The sequence below is a fragment of the Trachurus japonicus genome, chromosome 1 (assembly GCF_045865225.1).
Source record: "Trachurus japonicus isolate A0001 chromosome 1, Traja_1.0".
Lineage (NCBI taxonomy): Eukaryota > Metazoa > Chordata > Actinopteri > Carangiformes > Carangidae > Trachurus > Trachurus japonicus.
Genome location: NC_140907.1, coordinates 870,992 through 890,733, shown reverse-complemented (window position 1 = coordinate 890,733; position 19,742 = coordinate 870,992). Strand labels below are relative to the sequence as shown.

Below are 19,742 nucleotides of genomic sequence, written 5' to 3'. Positions count from 1 at the left end.
ACAAGTCCCAAAGACACGGGCGGACATAAGGAGGACTTGGTATTATACAATGACAGGTAATGAGTAGTAAAATGGGCAAGTCTGCCTGGGCCAATGAGAGATGCAGGTTGAGAATGTGCTGCCTGCTTATTTGTCCCTAATGAAAAACAATTTATCTAAATCACCACCAGGGCGGGTTACTGGTTAAAGCTCGGGAAAGAGGGTTTGAATTTCTGTCAATGACAAATGTGCTGCTGTTTTTCCAATTCATACTGAATTGACAGGAGAGAGCACGGCCATTAGACCAGCAGTGCAGTGGATACACACAGTTCCTCCACACAATCCTTGTAGATGTACGGGTGTGCCACAATAAACACTCCATGCTGAGAGATACACAATTAATGCTGTACACATTTTGGATAATGACATAAATTATTGAGTGTAGAAATGTACTCTTAGTGACAAAGCAACAGAGAGTTATCACCCAACTCTACAGCTGTTTGCTCTATTGGGCTAATTTGTTGAGGTGGTTTGACTCGTGTCCAGCCACTGCATGGATAAACCTACTTGTCATTGAAGGGGTATTTCAGCATTTTGGCAAATTTGCCTATTGCCATAATCCCTGTAGTTTTAAGAGTAGGTTCATTACCTTTAATTGTCGGTGCAAGCTGTTTTTAGATCGGTGGGGCAGAGACGTGAGATGCTCAGCTAATGCTAAAGGAGAATCATGGTATTTCCATGTTTCCCTCATCAAACTAAATACACAATCCAATAACTCCAAAACACATTCACCACATTATGAAATAATAACGTATAATTATGTAACATTACGACACGTGAAGCAAATACTCAGAACTACTTGCTTTTGAAATCACTCCACCCAGTTTGGAATGTAGTTCCGGTTACTTATTTACCTTGAAAACAACGGTCCATTATTATTTCATAGCGTGGTGAATGTGCAGGTCACAACTTGTCCAAGAGAGCGTTTTGGAGTTGTTGGATTGTGTATTTGATGAATTTGATGAGGGAAAGCCGGAAATACCATATGCCTCCAGCTCATATCTCTGCCCCACTGATCTAAAAACACCTTGCACCGACAATTAAAGGTAACAAACCTACTCCTATAAGACTATAAGGATTATCGCAATGGGCGAAATTGCTAATATGTTGAAATATCCCTTCAACCTGCCTTACACCAAAAGGCAGAAACCTAAAGAAAGAGCCTGGAAGAAAAGTGGGTAATAGCTAACAGCTAGGCTAAATGTTACAAGGTGTTGTTTTCCCAGCTTGCCCCTCACATGATAGCTTGGCTCTGCACACAGCTATATACACATATCATGCCTATTTTTTAATCCACACTGTCTGATCTGTGTGGGTGGCCCAAGTTTGGATAGGAGAACAGATTGTCCATTGATCTGTTGGTGTTGGTGTTTTGATCTGATTTGATAAACAAAAAATAAACTCTGTTCCCATGCTCACACATGCAAATCATGTAAAAGGATGATCTAGGATCATCTTAAAGAAAGATGTAAGGTTGTGTAACAAAGTCAGCATAGGACAAACGAAATGGAGCCATTTGCCATCTCTTTTTAAAACAGTAGTCAGTGTTTTTATTTATAATCAGAATTGTTGACCTTACTTGACCTTGAACAAATCTTACCGGCCATTGGAGTGTCAGAATTCATTTAAGGACACAGTATCTCACCTAGAGCTGCTTCAAAGCAAAACTGACATCTCACGTTCTGACAATATAGGGCCCTTTAACTTGGAGTATGTGTTGAACATGTTAACCTGGGCCTAGAATAGCCACATCTATGAAGAATAAACATCATAAATCATTGGAAATAAATCTAGAAAATGTAATGAAAAATGATTTCCCCCTAACATTATAAATTCTATTCCCTGAATAATAACCTTTAATAATGTGAATAACGTGGAAACGTACTCAGTAGCACAGCCCGATTCAAAAGAATACCTGGCTCTTAAAATACATTATACACCTATTCAAACACGTCTCCTTTAGTGGAGGAGGACTTTGTGTGATCATTTTATCTTCCTCAAAGAGTCTTAATGTCATTAACTGAAAGAAATATGCATTGGGCAATTCCTGCTCTTATTGAATTCTGTAATAACTGTGAGCTCTGCCAGAAATATTCCAAGCATGAAATTGGAGCTTCTACCACTGTGGCACTGTTGAATTTGAAATGTGAATTTCTTTGGAAGGAGAAACACAAGAGATGACATGTGTGAGGAGGAGCTCAAGAAGTATGAGAAGATGTACAGCATTTAATTGTTTCCTGAAGGAAGTTAGGAAGGAAGGAAGGACGAAGGGATAGAAGGAAGGAAGGATGAAGGGAAGGAAAGAAGGAAGGAAGGCAGGAAGGACGAAGGGAAAGAAGGAAGGACGAAGGGAATGATGGGAGGGAAGGAAAGGGAAAAGGAAGGAAAGATAGATGGAGGGAGGGAACAGATTGGGTCAAAAAAGAAGGAAGAAGGAAGGACGAAGGGAAGGAAGGGAGGGAGGCAAAATGGATTGTGGAAAGAAGGAAGGGAAAAGGGAAGGAAAGAAAGATGGAGGGAGGGAACAGACCAGGTAAACTGGATCAAAAGAGGAATGAAGTAAGGACGAAGGGAAGGAAGGAAGGAAGGAAGGGAAAAAGGATTGTGGAAAGAAGGAAGGGAGAAAGTAGGGAAAGAAGGAAGGATGGAGGAAGTGAACAGATTGGGTCAATTTGACCCAGAAGGACAACAGGAGGGTGAGGACAAATAATGACTTTTGAAGTGACCTGTGTAGCTTTTGGTATTTATTGGTTTTGGTTTATTAAATGTTTCACCTTTTCTTGCCATGAACAAGCTCTGTGTGTTCTTTTTGTTTAGTTTTAGTTTAGCTTTTTTGTGCAAGATGATGAAAACTCCAAGTGTTCACCTCACAGGAAGAGCCACGGAGCCATAGCAACAGAAGAGCAGGAGTCGCACTCGTGAAATGAAGCCGGAAATATAGTGGAGTTGTTTGCCAAGCGTTTGGGCTGACGTGTGCCAAAAGCCAGGGAATGTTTTTTTTGCTGACACCGCTCCTGCCTCTAACATCTCTCTTCTACCTTCTCTCATCTCCCTGTCTTTCCACCTCTTCACTCAAAACTCGCCCTTCAAATTCCTTTCTTCTCCCATCTTCAAAAATACTCACACCGGCTCTCCTTACATGTGTGCACATTCTCCTCCTCCACCTCCTCCTCCTCCTCCTCCTCTCGCTCTCTCTTTCCTGTTCTCAGATTATGGTGTTGACAGATCCGGAGTTTGAGAGCAGCGTGCTCATCAGTTCTGATGAGGGAGCCAGTTACCAGAAGTACCGCCTCACTTTCTATGTCCTAAGCCTTTTATTCCACCCCACTGAGGAGGACTGGGCCTTGGCCTACAGTCACGACCAGAAGGTGAGACTGTGCTTCTATTATTACTTGAGATGTGTGTTGCATACAGTACGGCACATATTCACTTTTTCCATCCCTTTTGTTAATTCACTAATGGTAAAGCATTCATTCATCCTGAATATGAGTCTTATTGAATAACATCAATTCTAAACTATTATCAGGGGAGAGGGCCTTTCAGTGTCTACATCCACACATTATTTAGATGTAATTTGGTGCAATTTCATCATGAATGTGCTTTTTTTCTGATTTACTGGAGTTCTTGTTGCCAATGTTTTTAAGGTCATATAAACTAAACACTTATTACAAGCCGTCATAAATATACTGAAGGGGATTAAATTCACCCCAACAGTGAATTAGTAATTAGAAAGCTCTTACAATTTGGTCCTGAAGGGAACAGAACTAAAATGATCTGACTCATGGAGGACACTGTCATAATGGATTTGTTGTGCAGTCAATGCAATGGAAGTGTAGTTGTGGTCTGGGAAACAATTAGAAGCAAGTTGTTGCACACGGGAAACAAACTTTAAAATGAAGAGACAGAAAAAAAAGAGACAATAGACCAGATAAATGATGCATTGGATGTGACCACTGCTCTGCAAGTCACAAGAAAGTCTCAAGTCATTCAGAGTGCTGTAACAATAAACATTAGTCAAACATGACAGAAAGTAAAGTCCATTGTGGGGTTTAGTGTTTGTACACAGTGTTTTATTCACCTGGCCCCTTCCTCTTTTCTGTAGTTACAGTGTACAGATGTTCCCTCAGTGCTTACTTGCACATTATCACACAGACGCTGTAAGATAAGACTTTGCTACAGTTGCCTCAGATGCTGTCGGTAGAAGTTACTGTAGCTGCCTCTCCATTCATTTACTGCAGCACATATGTAGACATAACCTACCTGAGTTAAAACTGAATGGTGAACATACTTACTGCTTTTGTGTATTGATTACTGTATGTATTGAAAGATTTTTTTCAATTATATTTTAATGTGGGGACAAAAGAAGCACATACATACACATCCACAAAGTAAAACAAGGCTAGGGGAAAGTCACAGCAAAGTCACTGCAGCGAAACAGTTCTCCTTATCTTATCCAAACCCTTATCAACCTTATTGTCATTATTTAATTTTTCTAAAATAGTTTTCAACTTACATATTTGTCATATTAAATATAACTGAAAATCATTAGAATGCAACAACATGTCAGTAAAACAAATGCTGGAGAAGACAGACATTAGTATTAGCCCTCACTCTGGTCCTCTGTCACCCTCCCTGCTGCTGGTGTGATTAACTGCATGCAGGTAGCTCAGGCAGAGCACATTTATTTACTCACTTAGCAATTAATTGTCGGAGTGCCAATTGAAACATTCAGTTAGTTCCAGATCGTGCGCTTCTATATGAGATCGTTATTAGAAAACTATTGAAAAGATGATTAGGACTTTACAAACCTGCTATTTTTTCTTTGTGAAATATCTGAGGAAGTATGGAGGATTGACTTCACAGTGTGCGTGGTGCCACTGTGTAGGTGATGATGATGCTGTGGACAAGTAGATAACAGAACAGTAGGCTAAAGGTGCTAGTAATTTGGTTTATTTTGGACTTAAATTAATTTTCTGTGCACAGAACATATGTGCAGTTATTATGTCATCTATAGAACAAATTGCCTTGTTGTTTACAACTACTTCCAGGTAGAAAACCAGCATGAGAACAATAGACGGACAAGAGTTTTGCTATATCTCATTTTTCATGTCACTATATCGCCGTTTAGACTAATCTGATGTTTGTAAAGTTTATAAAACCAGTGATTGGACAAACATTAGGCTACTATTTATGTGTGCACATTTTGTAATTAGTCATGGTTATCATAGATTAGGGGACCTGTTTAACTTTAATAACTCAGTGACTCAATAAACGGTCTATGAAAAAATATTTTCTCTAGCGGATATCTTAGTTACAACATGACTTAGCTAACTGGAGTAGTTTAATGTCGTGTCCGACAACGGGAGGGTTTTAACTGACGTCCTGATGTTAGCTTAGCTACCGCTGTTAGCTTAGCTACCGCCGTTAGCTGTCCCTGTTAGCTGCAGCCACTGATGCTTTCTAGACACCGTGATTCCCCCAAACTGAATTTGCAACACAGCAACACAAAACACAGTTTCTTCAATCATTTCAGATTTGCCTAAACGGTGATAGGGCGTGAAAAATATGATATAGGCTATAGCTAAACTCTCGTTCGTTACTACTGTTCTCATTCAAATTATGTGCTGGTTTTCTAAGTAGTTCAATCAATCAATCAATATAAACTTTATTATCCCCGCAGGGAAATTTGTCATAGACAGTCATGTGCCACAAGTTGCTGCAATTACATAAATACACAAAACAGATGAAAAACCAGTACATTCGACATTCCTCGCATGTATGATTCTCACATTCGCACAGATAAATATAACTATGGTAGATAAAAAATACTGATGAGAGACTATTAACTCATTGAGTGCCAACCACGTAATTTCTCGTTTTTCGTTCCCATGCGTTGAGTGCCAAAAACGAAATTTTTCGTTTTTTGCTTTTTTTTTAAATTATGAAAATAGACACTTTAATACACATTATATGTAAATTTGGGGACTCTACGACGAGGAGAACTGAAATAGATGACGATCAAAGTCACATGACAGCTCATGATCTGGAAGTTTTTATCATAACTCAGCTTCTGCAAACGGAGTTCTGCATGCAGATGCAGCGCAGCTGCGCCGCAGCTGCTCTGCTCTCACCCGCGAGGCTGCAGCAGCTGGGAGCTGAACCAGGAAGCTCTCAGCCCACTGTCCCGCCCGGTCTTCATCTGGAGCAACACCGTGTCCTCCCCAAAGTCCTCCCGCGGTAAAATCTGATAGTCTCTGGACCAAAGCAGACCGGCACCACCGACCCGTACCACAGACGGACCGCGACCACCGGCGGGACCGGTGTTCGCGAGCCGCTGTGGCCGGCAGAGCCTCACGTTCCGCGGCGAGAGGCTGTGACACGGCGCGGTGCGTCTGTGTTATTGCTGTTTAGTGGCGCCCCCCCCGCCCCCGATGGTGGTTTTGTGAATAGAACAACAATTGTTGTGTATATTTATCTTATACGAGCCCTTTGATCCAGAAATGCGAGTGTCTGAAGAGCGACAGACACAAACAGCGCACCTTTCATAAAAGACGCTCTATCTCCTTTTCTAGAAAAAAAGGAGGGATTTTGGTGAAACCCAGCCATGTTTAGCTTGACTTTTCTCAGGAACGGAGGCACGTAGAAACAAACGGTTTGTGGCCATTTGAAGGATAAAGTTAAACCTTTCAAATGAGCTACAGTATGTGTTGGTGGCAATAATATAGAATACACTATGGCTCTAAAATAAAAAGTCAAATATGGTCTAATTTGCCGGTACACTTGACTAAAACTTTGGAAAGGAGCGTGGCACTCAATGAGTTAAAAACTCAAATAAAGTGCAGGAGTGTCTAGCGCAATAAAAGGATAAAAAAAAGGTACAATACAATAGTAGTTGTAAACAACAAGGCAATTCGGTCTATATCTCATAAGTATTAGCCACCAACTTCAGTCCCTTAATTCCCAGCCTTCCATTTTCCGTAGCAGTCTCCATCATGGTGTCACCTTCAATGGCTTTGTCACAGTATGGAGCTCTGCACACTGTCTTCACACAGCGCTCTGAGCAAAGACCAGCCGTTAGGGTCGATGACTGACCTGAGAGACAAAACGCTGGTGCTGCAGGAGGCGTGTGGGTGAAACCTGTGGACAACCGAGCTTTTGAAGGCTGTCACTGCATGAACCAGGATGCCATGCAAGTTTTTATTTGAGGGGAGTTTGAAGTATCTGCAAGGGTGAACAGTTAAATATATAAATAAAAAGTGTATGCGTGTAGATGCACATACACATGCTGTAAGAAATCCACCCACCCACCCACACCCACTTCATCTAATGGAGCGATGCCTGTGAACTAGTTGAGCCAGCCAGCTGGAGCTGCTGCTCCAGTCATGTGACATGCCTCACTCTATCATACAGTGCACACCTTCCCAATTAAGCTGCAATAAATGTCCCCGTCTCTCCCTTTGTCTGTCAGTGACACTGCTGCCCTGTGTAGTGTTGTTGCCTGTTGTTTCAAACCCCTCTCCCTCCCCAACAGGCTCTGGGGAGTTAAGATATTTCTGCTTCACTCTCATACATATTTTAGACACCAAACTCAAATTCATACTGCAGCTGCAATAAACAGTTCAGTTGTGAGTTGTCTCTGTGATTTGATGTTGCAAATCTTTGTAGTTGGGTCACAAAATTATTTTGTTTAAAAAAAAAAAAATCCATTCCTCCTCTAAACTAAGGTCACAAGAAGCAAGAAAACAAGTCAGAAGCATCAAAAACTTAAATTTGGGCTGCACCACTGTGTTCCAGCATTAAAACTCAGCATGGAAACCGCTGCTATTTTAAACTGCAAGACTATTAAGATGAACAAGGTAGCCAGGTTCAAGTAGTTCAAATCTCTGGGTGGGAGTGAATTTAAAAGAGAGGTGTCTGCTGTCAGCCAAGGTTCTAGGCAAAACTTTAAATTATTCTGATGAATTTCAAGAAGTAAAAACAACTGATCAGTCACTTTTAAGGTTATTCCAAAACAGTTTCCTGATGTTAATTAAAACCGCCCTTAGCAGCTTACATTATCTATAAAAAGCATCTATTAAAACAAGTAAACATATGAGATATGCAATGCCTCACCCCATGAAACAGACTCTCTACATGAACTGCTCTTGATGTCCTGTATTTAATGTATCTGAGTTATGAAGGCTGATATACAGGACATACTGTACATCCACCAGCAGAGTAGAAGTAGACTGAGGCAGCTGAGATTTGGAATTGGCAGTTCAACATTCAGGCACATGCACAGACAGATCTGAGGTGGTGCTCCATCACTCCCCCTTTGGGTCTCTGACTTTTTTTTCTCCTTCCATTTCCATATTTTGGTTTGTAGATTTTCTTCAAGTATAAAAGCCTGTCTACATTTTAGCTTCTGTGAGATTGCACAAAAATGCTAAAAAAATTATTCCTTTTTTTTTTTCAACAAGTGTGTTTATTAAGTTTCCGAATAAATAATCACACTACAACAATATATAATACAGGTGCAAAACAGAAATATCACAATACGGCTCATCTTCAATGAGATAAACTTCGCAGGGCAGTAGCATGTGTTAATTTGCACTGTCCAAAACGTAATTTAATAATCCGTCAACTCCGTTAGAGAAAAACATTTCAAATTTTTAAAAAAGCAAAAAACAAACAGACGTATCATCAAAATGATACATTTCTAACCATTACCTACACACTGCTTAAAGCAGAAGTAAGCAATATTTTTGTGTTAATATAGTCTTAAATAGTTATATCTTCGGACAGCAATCACTTACATAGAGTGTTTGGACCGAAACACGGGTCTGTCAGTCACTCTGCTCTGCTCTGAGCCGAGGAGAAAACATTTATCGTATCCTACAAGTTTTATCCAATGAGGAGAGAGAACGGCATGAAGGGCTGTGTGTGCAGCCAAGGGATTCGCCTGAATGTGGTGACGTAGGGACGAGGACTGTTATGGTGCGTTCAAGGCAGCCCGTAACTCGTGCTTTTCCGACCTGTGAAGTCGTACCAGTTCGATCTGGTACGACTTCACGGGTCGGAAGTTACGAGTGGCCGTTATAGTGACTTTCACAGGTAAAACAGGTCGGAAAAACACGAGTGGGTTGCCTGGAACGCTACAATGTCGTAAGTCGTGACTTGAAGCTGTAATTTACGGTTTCAAAAGCCTGCCTGGAACGCAGCATTAGCCAAAACGACCGGATCGCTTACTTCTGCTTTAAATCCAACTATACTCTACCACACTGTAAAGTAGAACCTACACAGCCTCTGGTCTCAGTCCTCCCAGCATTCAAACACCGAGTTGCAGTGACATTGATGTTGCATTCAGGTGCAGTCAGGCAGATGGCCGTCGGCAAACCAAATTAATTTTACTCGACCAGAGAAAGACGGTAAAACGTGGGCCAGGTAAACAATACGACATCACCATGACAACATATTGTCACGCCTGTAGTGTTTTGCCTCGTGCTGGCGGACCGTTTGTTTACATAGAGGCTTATTTATCCTGTTACATGCAGCGTCTGACGTCTGCCCGATGTCACGTGAATGCAACATCAAGAATATGTTCCGATATGCAACTGCGCCGCTAGATGGGGGTAATTCCTACATATTATACCTTTAAAGTAGAAAATACTTTAGAGAAAAAAAGTTTTTTTTATGAAACAAACAACAACAAAAATACAATATACACAACACAAAAGAGCTGTTTAACGTCTGCCCCTGCTTCTGTGATGCTAAATATCGCAGTAGTAGGAAAGCTAACATAAAACCATTTCAGTACAGGTGTCCATGGATTTTATTTGCTCACATTTGACCTTTTTTTCTATTTAATTTCATTTGATTGAAATCATCATGAACATGAATTTATTTTAACAACACAAAACTCTTGTTTTAAATCAGATGAAACAGTTTTAATTTATTATTAGTGTTTTGTCAGCATTGGGCCACTGATAGTTCCAGTCTGGTGAGGCTAGAGGTCTTACCCAGATAAGCACTGTATTGTACTGAAGGTGTTTTGGGGAGATAATTATGCACAACATTGTTTTTTACTCATTTGAAATAGCAGTATATGTATAAGGCAGTGAAGGACAGGCTGATAAAACAACCTGGGAGCTGCGGCTGGCAGCCCAAGGTAGCAGCTCCTCACTCGTCCTCTTCTATCATGGATAAAGTCATCAAACAGTAAGGAGGATAAGGGAGATATAGTACCACCTGATATAGAAAACATCACAGATGAAGAAAAAAGGCACTCTTGACCAGACCAGTTGTGTTGATGTGTTCAGGGACACCTACAGAAACAAGATGAGGGTGAGATGGAGGAAGGTTATGAGCAACAACTAGATGTTAATCAAAAAAAGGAGATCATTTCAAATATGCCTTCTTTTCTATCTTCTACCCAGCAGTCCCATGGTGAAGCATTACACATCAGGTGCAGTGACAGCTACATTTCCATGTACTGCAATGTCAACCAGACATAGTATATCCAAAAAAAAAAAAAAAAAAGCTGAGGGGGAGCTGTGTGTGACAGGAGGAGTCACCACCGACTGCTGATTCAGTGCAGTGCTGTAGTTGTATTTTCCCTCTGAAGAAAAATGGAAAAAGCTGGAAAAGTGGAACACTGTTCTGGGGAACATGAAGCAGATATTAGTCACAGAGATCCATGTGACAAGCATGATGAGATGGGCTGATGACCACAGATACTCACTCCAAATGATGTATCATAGAGGGAGTGGAAATTAAAGGGCACAAGAGGCAGATGCAGAGAAATCCTGACGTGCTTAATTTTCAGATGACAGAGCACTTGATGGCAGGAACAGCATTCTGATGTGTGGGAACTTCACTGAGCTTGTGAATGTATTTCCTCCACTATAACAGAGTACTGACAGAAAAAGCTGCCAAGTTGAAAGTCACCAAGACAAGGCCCCAGGTGTCAACGCTTCTCTAATTCGAAGCAGTAGTGTGGAATAAAAGAGGCTTGAATTCAACTTCTGAGGCCTCTAAAGTTTCTATCCATGCAGAAGTGCCATTTAGAGAGCAATATCGTTACCATTTGCAAATAAAGGGAAGCTTATTTGAGCTCTGCAGAGTTACTGGAAGCTAGGAGCTGGAAAATGCTATGGCCCCATAGTGTATGTGCTGCCAAGGCTGCAGTGAGCCAACGTGTATCAAGGAGTGGAAGTGGAATACGAGCAGACAATAAAGAATAAAGATGTCTGTATGTCCTGCAAAGTGCAGTGGCTGAATGTGTTGGAAGTGTTATTTTGGAAGCTGGGTTAGAGGGTGCTTTTCAGTGGAAACATTAAAGCAATTAAATCTAAATATATATTAATTATAAGAACTAAAAGACAACATTGAGTGAACTGAGGTCTGCTCATTGGTGTCCCTGTCCATATAATAATATAGTACCTGATAGGTCTTTAAAATTATTTCTAAATTAATAAAAATCAATCACAGATAAGCTTATTCAAAAAATGTATTAAATAAAAAAAGGCAAGGTTTAGGTCAACAAGGCACTCTTTTTTTTTTTTTTTTTTTTTTTTACAAACAATCAAAGTGGACAGTTTGAACAGTTTTGATTTCAAATCTGACAATAGTATAACACAGTGACAGAGGGCAATTATACACAAACTCTCTGTTTTAATGGGTTTTCATGTCAAATATGACAAAATCATACAGAGTGGCTGTTCGGAGCTGGTCATGCATTTGAAACATTCTGAGTCAGTTGAGTTGAGGTTTGTTGGGTTTTTTTTGACGGCATGGTGGAGCGGTGGTTAGCACTCCTGCCTCTCAGAAGGTTCTGGGTTCGATTCCTAGTCCTGGGGTCTGGGGCTTTTCATGTTCTCCCCTCGGTTCTCTCTGGCCACTACAGATTGTTTTCATTGTCTGTCTCTATGTGTCAGTCCTGTTATGGACTGGTCACCTCTCTGAGTGTATGTCAGTCAGGGTTGGCTGCAGTCCCACTGCGATCCTGCTCTGATAAGGGTTCTGGACTGGATGGATTTGTTGAGTTTGACACAGGTAGAGTATGATGTCCACATACTGCAGCTACTGTCACACATGAAGAATATGTTCTGTAATTGGTAAATGAAAAGAAGTTATAGATATTATTGGTTTCTTAAAGGGATAGTTCACCTCCATACTGCTCGTCTGTAATGTCCCTCTTGTATTGAAGCCCCGACATGAGAAATTGTTCCACCAGTCAGTGCAAATCACGAAAGATTTGCACTGACACAGGAAGAGCAGTGAACCGAGACACTGGAAGCTTCCGCTACAAACAAGCTTAAAATATAGACTTATTTAATTTTTTTCAGAACAATTTCTCATGTCGGGGCTTCAATACAAGAGGGACATTACAGACGAGCAGTATGGAGGTATTTGCATGGTTTTTGGTGTGTCTTTTTGGACGAAGAAAGTTGGTATCCATTCACAACCATTATACTGCTGTGCGGACCCCCCCCCCCCCCGTAACTCAGAGAAGGAACGGAGGACTCTGAAAATTCTCACAGCTCTTAGTTGACATGAGGGTGAGTAGATAATGAGTGAAATTTGAATTTTGGGTGAACTATCCCTTTAATTTGGTGTGATTTCCTCCACAGTCTCAACACGTGAGAAGCTTTAATAGTTTCATTCGTAGCTTGTAATTGGCTGATCGTCTTCAGACTGGGTCACTCTGGCTTTAATCAGCTCTTAGTTGGTGATTAGCTGTGGTTAAGAGTCACCCTGAGGACTTCACTTTCAGGCAGGAGTGAAACTGTTTAGTGATACATCAGAATCCATGGCAGAACAAACAGGCTGGGGTGAAGTGTTTGTTGTAATTCTTGATTCTCTTTTAAGACTTTTTTTTTTAGACTAACATTCAGGTCAGTCCCCTCCTAAAGTAAGTAAATGATGATATTTTTAGATTTAGAACTCTTACTGACCTTTCCAGACTCTCATCTCTTGACTGTGAGTGGTTTGTGGAGACAATTACTCATTGATGTAGTCCCAAGTCGGCTTCTGAGAATCAGGCCAATGCTGCTGCTGCCAGCTGAGTGACTTATGTAAACAGCCTGATTCAGAAGTACAGTAGAGACAAGACACTCCACACACAGGAGAAGGAAGTGGAACTGCAGGTATTTGTAGACAGATCATTTCTACCATAAATAGACAAAGACAAGGCTGTGACCCGGTAATTGACTGTGTAGTGATGAACTCATCCAGTAACTGCATCAGAGACAAGGCCGTAACTGTTCAATGTACTCAAACTGTGGTCATTGTTTTCAGTCAGCTGTTTCTGTCCTTTGTCATCGAATGAATCTTTGTAGAGATTATATTTGATATGAATTATTATGATCTTTATCACCATTACTATTTATTATACCCAGTATCAACTGTGACATACAATATGTGAGACAGATAAAAGGCCAGTGGTCAAGACTGATGGAGCAGAGTCAGTGGCGTAGCTGACTGGTTCATGCAGATGGGGCGAGACCCTGTAGTGGGCCTATTAGGAATGCGCGATACAAATGTAGTCTAATACACAGGGCTCCAGACCAACGCTGTCATAACAATTTATATTTGGGACGATAATTAATAGCCCCTGGGACGCAGTCGGGAGGAAGAGAGTCCGCCCCCCCCCCCCCCCCCCCCCCCCCACTGTAAATGCGCACATGACAGACTGTAACTATGTGCTCAACTTCTTGCCGACTCATACACAGACTATCAGCTGTCTACATGAGACTGACAATAGACCCGTGAAATCAACAATAAGTTACCACATTGCGGCGCAGCGCTTCACTCCCCATCAATCAGAACATTTTCACAGCCGTCTCCGGACACGGAGCAGAAACCCAGGTCCGACAATGCAATGCTGTCCCCTCCTCTCAGTCTTCACAGTCAGCAAATCAGCTCATCACGCAAGAAAGTCACAACAAACAGGTTCTGCACAGATAACTCTTAAAATGTGTGCAACACCTTCTCATCACAATCCACGCCATCTACACAGTTATCAGCTGTTATTAAAATCCAACTCATCAATAACAGGATCGCGATATTGAACCACCGCTCACATTACACAACAAACCATTAACAATTAATCCACACTCAAACCAAAGTAACAATAGTGTTAACTGTACTCAACAAGCTATTATTACAAAGTTTACAACAGATATGACAGACAACCTGGGCTGTGCATGTGTAAAGAAGAGAGGGAGGGAGAGAGAGAAAAGTAGGTAAAACCTGCTAGCTGTTAGCTGCCGTAGCTCAGCCGTTGGTCTCCCGTCAGGTAAAAGCTGCCGTTTATTCCTCAAATGAAGTTTAAAAAAAAGTTGTTGAGCCTCTCCGGTACAGTTATCCATCACTGCTGTTGAATTAGCCGCTAAACTGCTGGACGCTAAAACCGAGGGGGCGTCTGTTTGTTTACAATTCACGAAAGCAACGTGAATGTACGTGCTGCTCACACTCAGTAGAGTTACGCAATGGGGCAACGTAGCGTCAGCCACACACACACCGTACAGTGGTTTCTGACCGGAGGTAAACAGAGAAAATCACCAAATGCTGACACATTTAAACCTGTGGTAAATTTATCTGAAATAAAAAAAATAATTAAACCTTAGATTAACTAAATAATTTAATTATTCCTGACAGTAGGTGAGGCACTGCCTCAAATGCCTCCCCTGACTGAACGTCCGTGAGACCCAGCTATTAATTGAATAACGCCGGCTATTATTTGAGGAAATACGCTATTCGTGTCTCAGTCGTGAAGCTGAGCTCCTATGAGTCTCTCTCTATGTGTGAGGACGTGCACAGAGCGAAATGATAGTGTCTGTCAATTAAATGAGCATAAACAGCCCAACCCGACGTGCTGGTTCGAGTCGGGTTCGTAATGACTCGGTCAGGCCAGGGCCGGGCTGCCATCTGGCTTATTCTGCTTTTTTTTTTCTTTTTTTTTGCCGGGCTCGGCCCAATAATCAGTGTATCGGTCCGTGTCGGGTCCGCACTTCAACGGCCGCGGGTAGGCCCGTTACAACTCTAGCTTGATGAGCAGGGCGAGTGCTTTGCGGTGCTGTATGAGCCTGCACAGTGCACACAAACACAAACAGCGTGCGGAGGAAAAGAGCGAAGAAGAGGGGGGCTGCAAGGGGTACTGCGACGGGTTCAATTGACAGTAGCAAAGCAAACATATTTGCTGTGGTTCTAGCAATCGGTCCTCAAGAACCCCCTTGTCAGTGGGCCTATGGTGAACCTGGGCCTGGGGCGCCCGCCCCACCCGCCCCCTACCTGGCTACGCTACAGAGCAGAGTTGAAGCTTTACAGAAAAGTCAAGGTCCTGCAGTTTTTAGATGAATCACAACAATGCAACTGCTCTACTGTTCAGCAGGTAGCCTATGATGTTTGCTATTGTCGCAGTCTTAGTTTAGCATGTTAGCATGCTCACTTTTTCTAATAAACAAAGTAGCCTATAGAAAATTCAACATGGGAAGTGCCAGTTTTTATGACAATCCATCCAATAGATGTTGACACATTTCATATAAAACCTGCAATGTCTTTGACCTGCTGGTGGTTCTTAATCAAAACTCAGGGAATCCACGAAGTCAGCTGGTTTCGTCCAGTGGTGGTTATGGATAAAAGTATGTACCAAATTTTGTGGCACTATATTAAATTACTTCTGAGATATTTCACTAAAATCCACTAAGGGCACAGGAGATCATTTAATCATTAGACTTCATCCTCTGGGACCATGACTGCCTTTTCCAACCTTTGTGGAAATGGATGTAGCGCTTGACACCTCAGTCATGTCATATTCCTAAAACAGTTTTAATGATTTGGTGTCAGCTATGCCACCAGCACATCTGTGATTGACATGGTTTTGTTTTAGATGGTCTAAAAATGTCCCTGTTGTGACTTTGCAGCATCATCTGAGCGTGTGGTATGTCACACATGAGTGTTACTGTGTTCACTGTATCAAATGGTAATATACCTATTGCACTGTTTGCTGAAAACGTTATGCATTGTAAGGATTGCACCCATGGTGGGGGCAAAATGGCGCCACCTTGGAATCTTCTAAAACACTTCCGCATTGGGTTTACTGCTTGAAAATCAGCCGGTGCATAGAACCTGTCTCGTCGAGGTTGTGATTTGAATGCACCATTTTGGCTGTTTTTGTGATTAGGAGTCCCCATACTTGAACAAACTCCTCCTCGGGACTTCATCCAATCAACTCTGTATTTGCTCAATCTAATCTTAAATCTTTGTGATTAAACTTTGTCCAAAGTTTGAATCATTGAATTTTCGTCAAATTGTAATTGTGGCGGTGCCATTGCTTTCAATGAATCGCTGTGAAAATTTAAACTGCTGTCACTCCACCACATATGTGGAAATGGTTTCCAACCTCTCTGTGTTTGATAGCAGTTTGGCCCTTAACCCAACAATACGCTAATATTGACCCCTTTTAGCACCCCTTTGTGGAAACAGGAAATGACATGGGATGCCTTACCCCTACATGCTTAACCCAATTTACTTTATCCTTTTTCAAAAAATAATACAAATTAGGGCTGACCTCCAAAAGTCGACTATTCGACGATTCGATTCGGAGAGGTCTGATTCGACTATGAACCTCGTAGTCAAATCTAACCAAGACCATACCATTCTGACTATATGGGGGTGCCCACGGCTGCTGAGCATAAATTGTTACATAGAATGTCTTTTTTCGTTATAAAAAGCCCATTTTGATACAAAATCTGCACACTTTCTTTTAATAAAGAGTTCAAAATTATGTGTGCGTTTAAACGGTAGTCTTAGCTTCTTACTACGTATTAATAAGTCACCCACTGCACAATCAAATGAGCGGAGGTTGTTTTTTTTTTTTTCAAATGAGCGGAGGTGAGCAGTAGGACCGTCAAAGTCACGGTACTCAGAAGTCACTGCAGAACACTCACTGAGTGGCAAAAAGACGAGGGGCAGAGCCGCCAAAGTTTAAAATCAAGGAAGTCTGACAGTCTAACTTTGTAGCATTTACAGTATCATGCATGACCTAACAGAACAGCAAAAGTGAGGATACATCTGACTTTGACCGAGTTACATTCAAGAACCTGCTTTCAATCACGGAAAATAAATTAACTCCAGCGGTGATTTTTTTTTCGATGGATCAGCTGTGTTTACCGTTTCAAGTGTCAATAGTTCTGATGGTTAGACAGATGAATTAGTCTCTAACACATCCTCAAGTTTGACATGTCAGAGTTTTTCAGAAGAGGAACTTGTTTTTTTTTCCGACTTCCGAGTTGTCATGAACGCACCATAAGTGTCGGGAGTCACAGCTGTAATCTCGTCCCTCTGCAGCCTGTCTGTCTCTCTGCCGGTGCCGCGGTCACACTGTGTGTGTTACAGGATTGATTAACGTAATGTACGGATTGTCGAGTCCTTCTGACCTCCGTTTGTTTTGATACTACATGTTTTACCCGGTTTCTCTGTGTCCACCGCTATCCTTCACCACGTTGTGGGGATGTTTGATTTGCCACTCAGTCCGAGCAAAAGGAGCGTTGTCCAGGGCAACGTGACATAAACGCATACCCTGGCTCACAATGGCTACTAAAAATCATCCAAAGTGTGGGAAATAAATAAAGGTATTTGTTTTACACCTACCATATTTTTGGGGTGTTTTAGCTCTTTTGTTTGAAACAGGAAAAAGTTGCAAATTTGCTGCTATCTAAAACAAAACAAAAAAAAGGTTCGACGATCAGTCGACTACGGCAAAATCTGACGAATCAGATTCGACTATGAAAATCCTTAGTCGAAAACAGCCCTAATACAAATTTTAAAAAGCTTGACAACTAGGTGAAGCTCCATTTTGACGGCCAATTATTTTCATGTAACAGCATGGCCAAATATCGACGAAACATCAACTTACTATAACTCCAGCATGCATTTTCTTGGCTGGCCAAAATGTTTAATGTCTGCATCCACTCCTGAGCACATGTGAATATTTTCTTACACTCATAGCAAATTAAACATCATGTTTGAAGTCCTAACCCTCCTTATGCTTGGTCTACAAATACTTGATGATGGTGTGGTGAGAACATTGCGACTGAACATTTAAGGCCGTGACTATGGCAGCATGTTGTTTGTAGCATACAGTAAAGGCATCACATTTTTGATGGCCCAAATGAGTGAAATGTGCAGAATTTAAACACCCACTTGCTGAAAATGAGTCTGGACAGGAACATATGGAATTCAACCAACACTCTGAATGGCATGGCACTAGGACCTCATTGTAGACAGATAATGACATTACACAAGGAACAGTAGTAATATTGTACAATACATCACAGTATAATTATCTTTTGGGGAGCTCTTTGGCAGGTTAACTCTACATCATAGATGAAGTAGAAATAAAAAACTAGTGGGCGATGAGTCCAGGTCAGAAGTGGTTTGGGAAAATGTGTCAACCACTATCAAACAGAGCAAAATTAAAAGAAAAATGATCATGAGTTAAAGGCAGAGGCAGCAGCTGTGGGGGAGGTGTGTCTGTGCAAGTGAGTAGCCATGTTAAAACTTAACAATACAACTTGAGCGAGATAGCAGAGATGGCAGCAGGTCAAGCATGGCTTGATTCATCAGGAAATGTGCGATTGTACTTTTGTTGATCTGGAATGATGAAACAGAGAAAGCAACTCTGAAATCAAAGGGAAATTATGGATACAGTGAAGCAGTGACGGCTACATGGCAAAGACAGGCAGGCAGAACAGATGGAGTAAGTCGTTTGCAGATATGTATTGTCACTCCATTGTCAAAACAGCAGATGGAGGTGTGCTGCCAAGCTGATGGTGAAGAGTGTCAACAGCACTGAGATGAAGAAACTTTTCTTGTTACTTGGTAGCCCCAGTTCATGTCATGGATTTCAGTCTTGAAATCTAACTCAGCAATTCCATGGGGAACAAAACCATTTGCTGGTTTTATGCTATTGCCTACCGACCTGCTTCTTTATTTATTAAATCGTTTATTCATTCATTTAGAAGTCTCTTCAGTTTCCTTCTCCACATGCACGACGACAGTTACACTGGTTCCAATTTATTTTCAAATGTATTCATTTTAATTACCCCCCTTATCTTAAACAGTATTTTGTGCAACTCACCTCTACTTATCAAACCAGACACTCTGTTCACCCCTACTTTTCCGTTCCACATACCAGAAAAACAACCGGTAGAAAAGCATTTATGTTCAGAGCACCAAATGACTGGAATCACCTACCCATGTGTATCAGATCTTCTCCATCTCTTAATTGCTCTTTAAAAAAATAAAAATCATGCCCTGTCTTCCAACCGACACAATCTTTGGAAAACCAACTTTGTTCATGTGCTAAGCTAATCATTGAACTACAGTCACCCACAATTCTTTCGGCTAAAAATAAACCTGTCCCAACACTCGGTTGCAACTTTACTTGTCCGAAACTAGATTATTGTATGTCTGTCCAGTTTTTGTCTTTTTGTCCCTTGTTTTTGTGATTTTGGGATTTGGTTGTTTTTTTATATATTTGTATATTGTTTCTGTATCCTTTCCCCTTTCAAATTGTAAAACTGTGATGTTGTTGTGTTGTTTGTGTTTTAATAATGTTGACGTTGAGGTGCGCAGGACCCACCTCGAAAAACGAGTTGCGACAACGTCAAGGGGTTTTATACATTATCCTGCCTGATAAATAAACAACTTAAACAACA

At 41.3% G+C, this 19,742-nt stretch overlaps 1 protein-coding gene and 1 long non-coding RNA gene across 2 annotated transcripts in view; both read left to right on the top strand.

The window, feature by feature from the left end:
- The window catches only part of LOC146991054 (uncharacterized), a 607,823-nt gene that overhangs the window by 445,464 nt on the left and 142,617 nt on the right, over positions 1 to 19,742 (top strand). The gene's annotated exons all lie outside the window — the stretch shown is intronic.
- sorcs3a (sortilin related VPS10 domain containing receptor 3a) overlaps positions 1 to 19,742 on the top strand; it is a 272,255-nt gene that overhangs the window by 160,258 nt on the left and 92,255 nt on the right. The window contains exon 4 of the mRNA XM_085792439.1: positions 3,249 to 3,407. Coding sequence (XP_085648565.1) covers positions 3,249 to 3,407 — 159 coding nt within the window. The remainder of the gene's footprint in view (positions 1 to 3,248; positions 3,408 to 19,742) is intronic.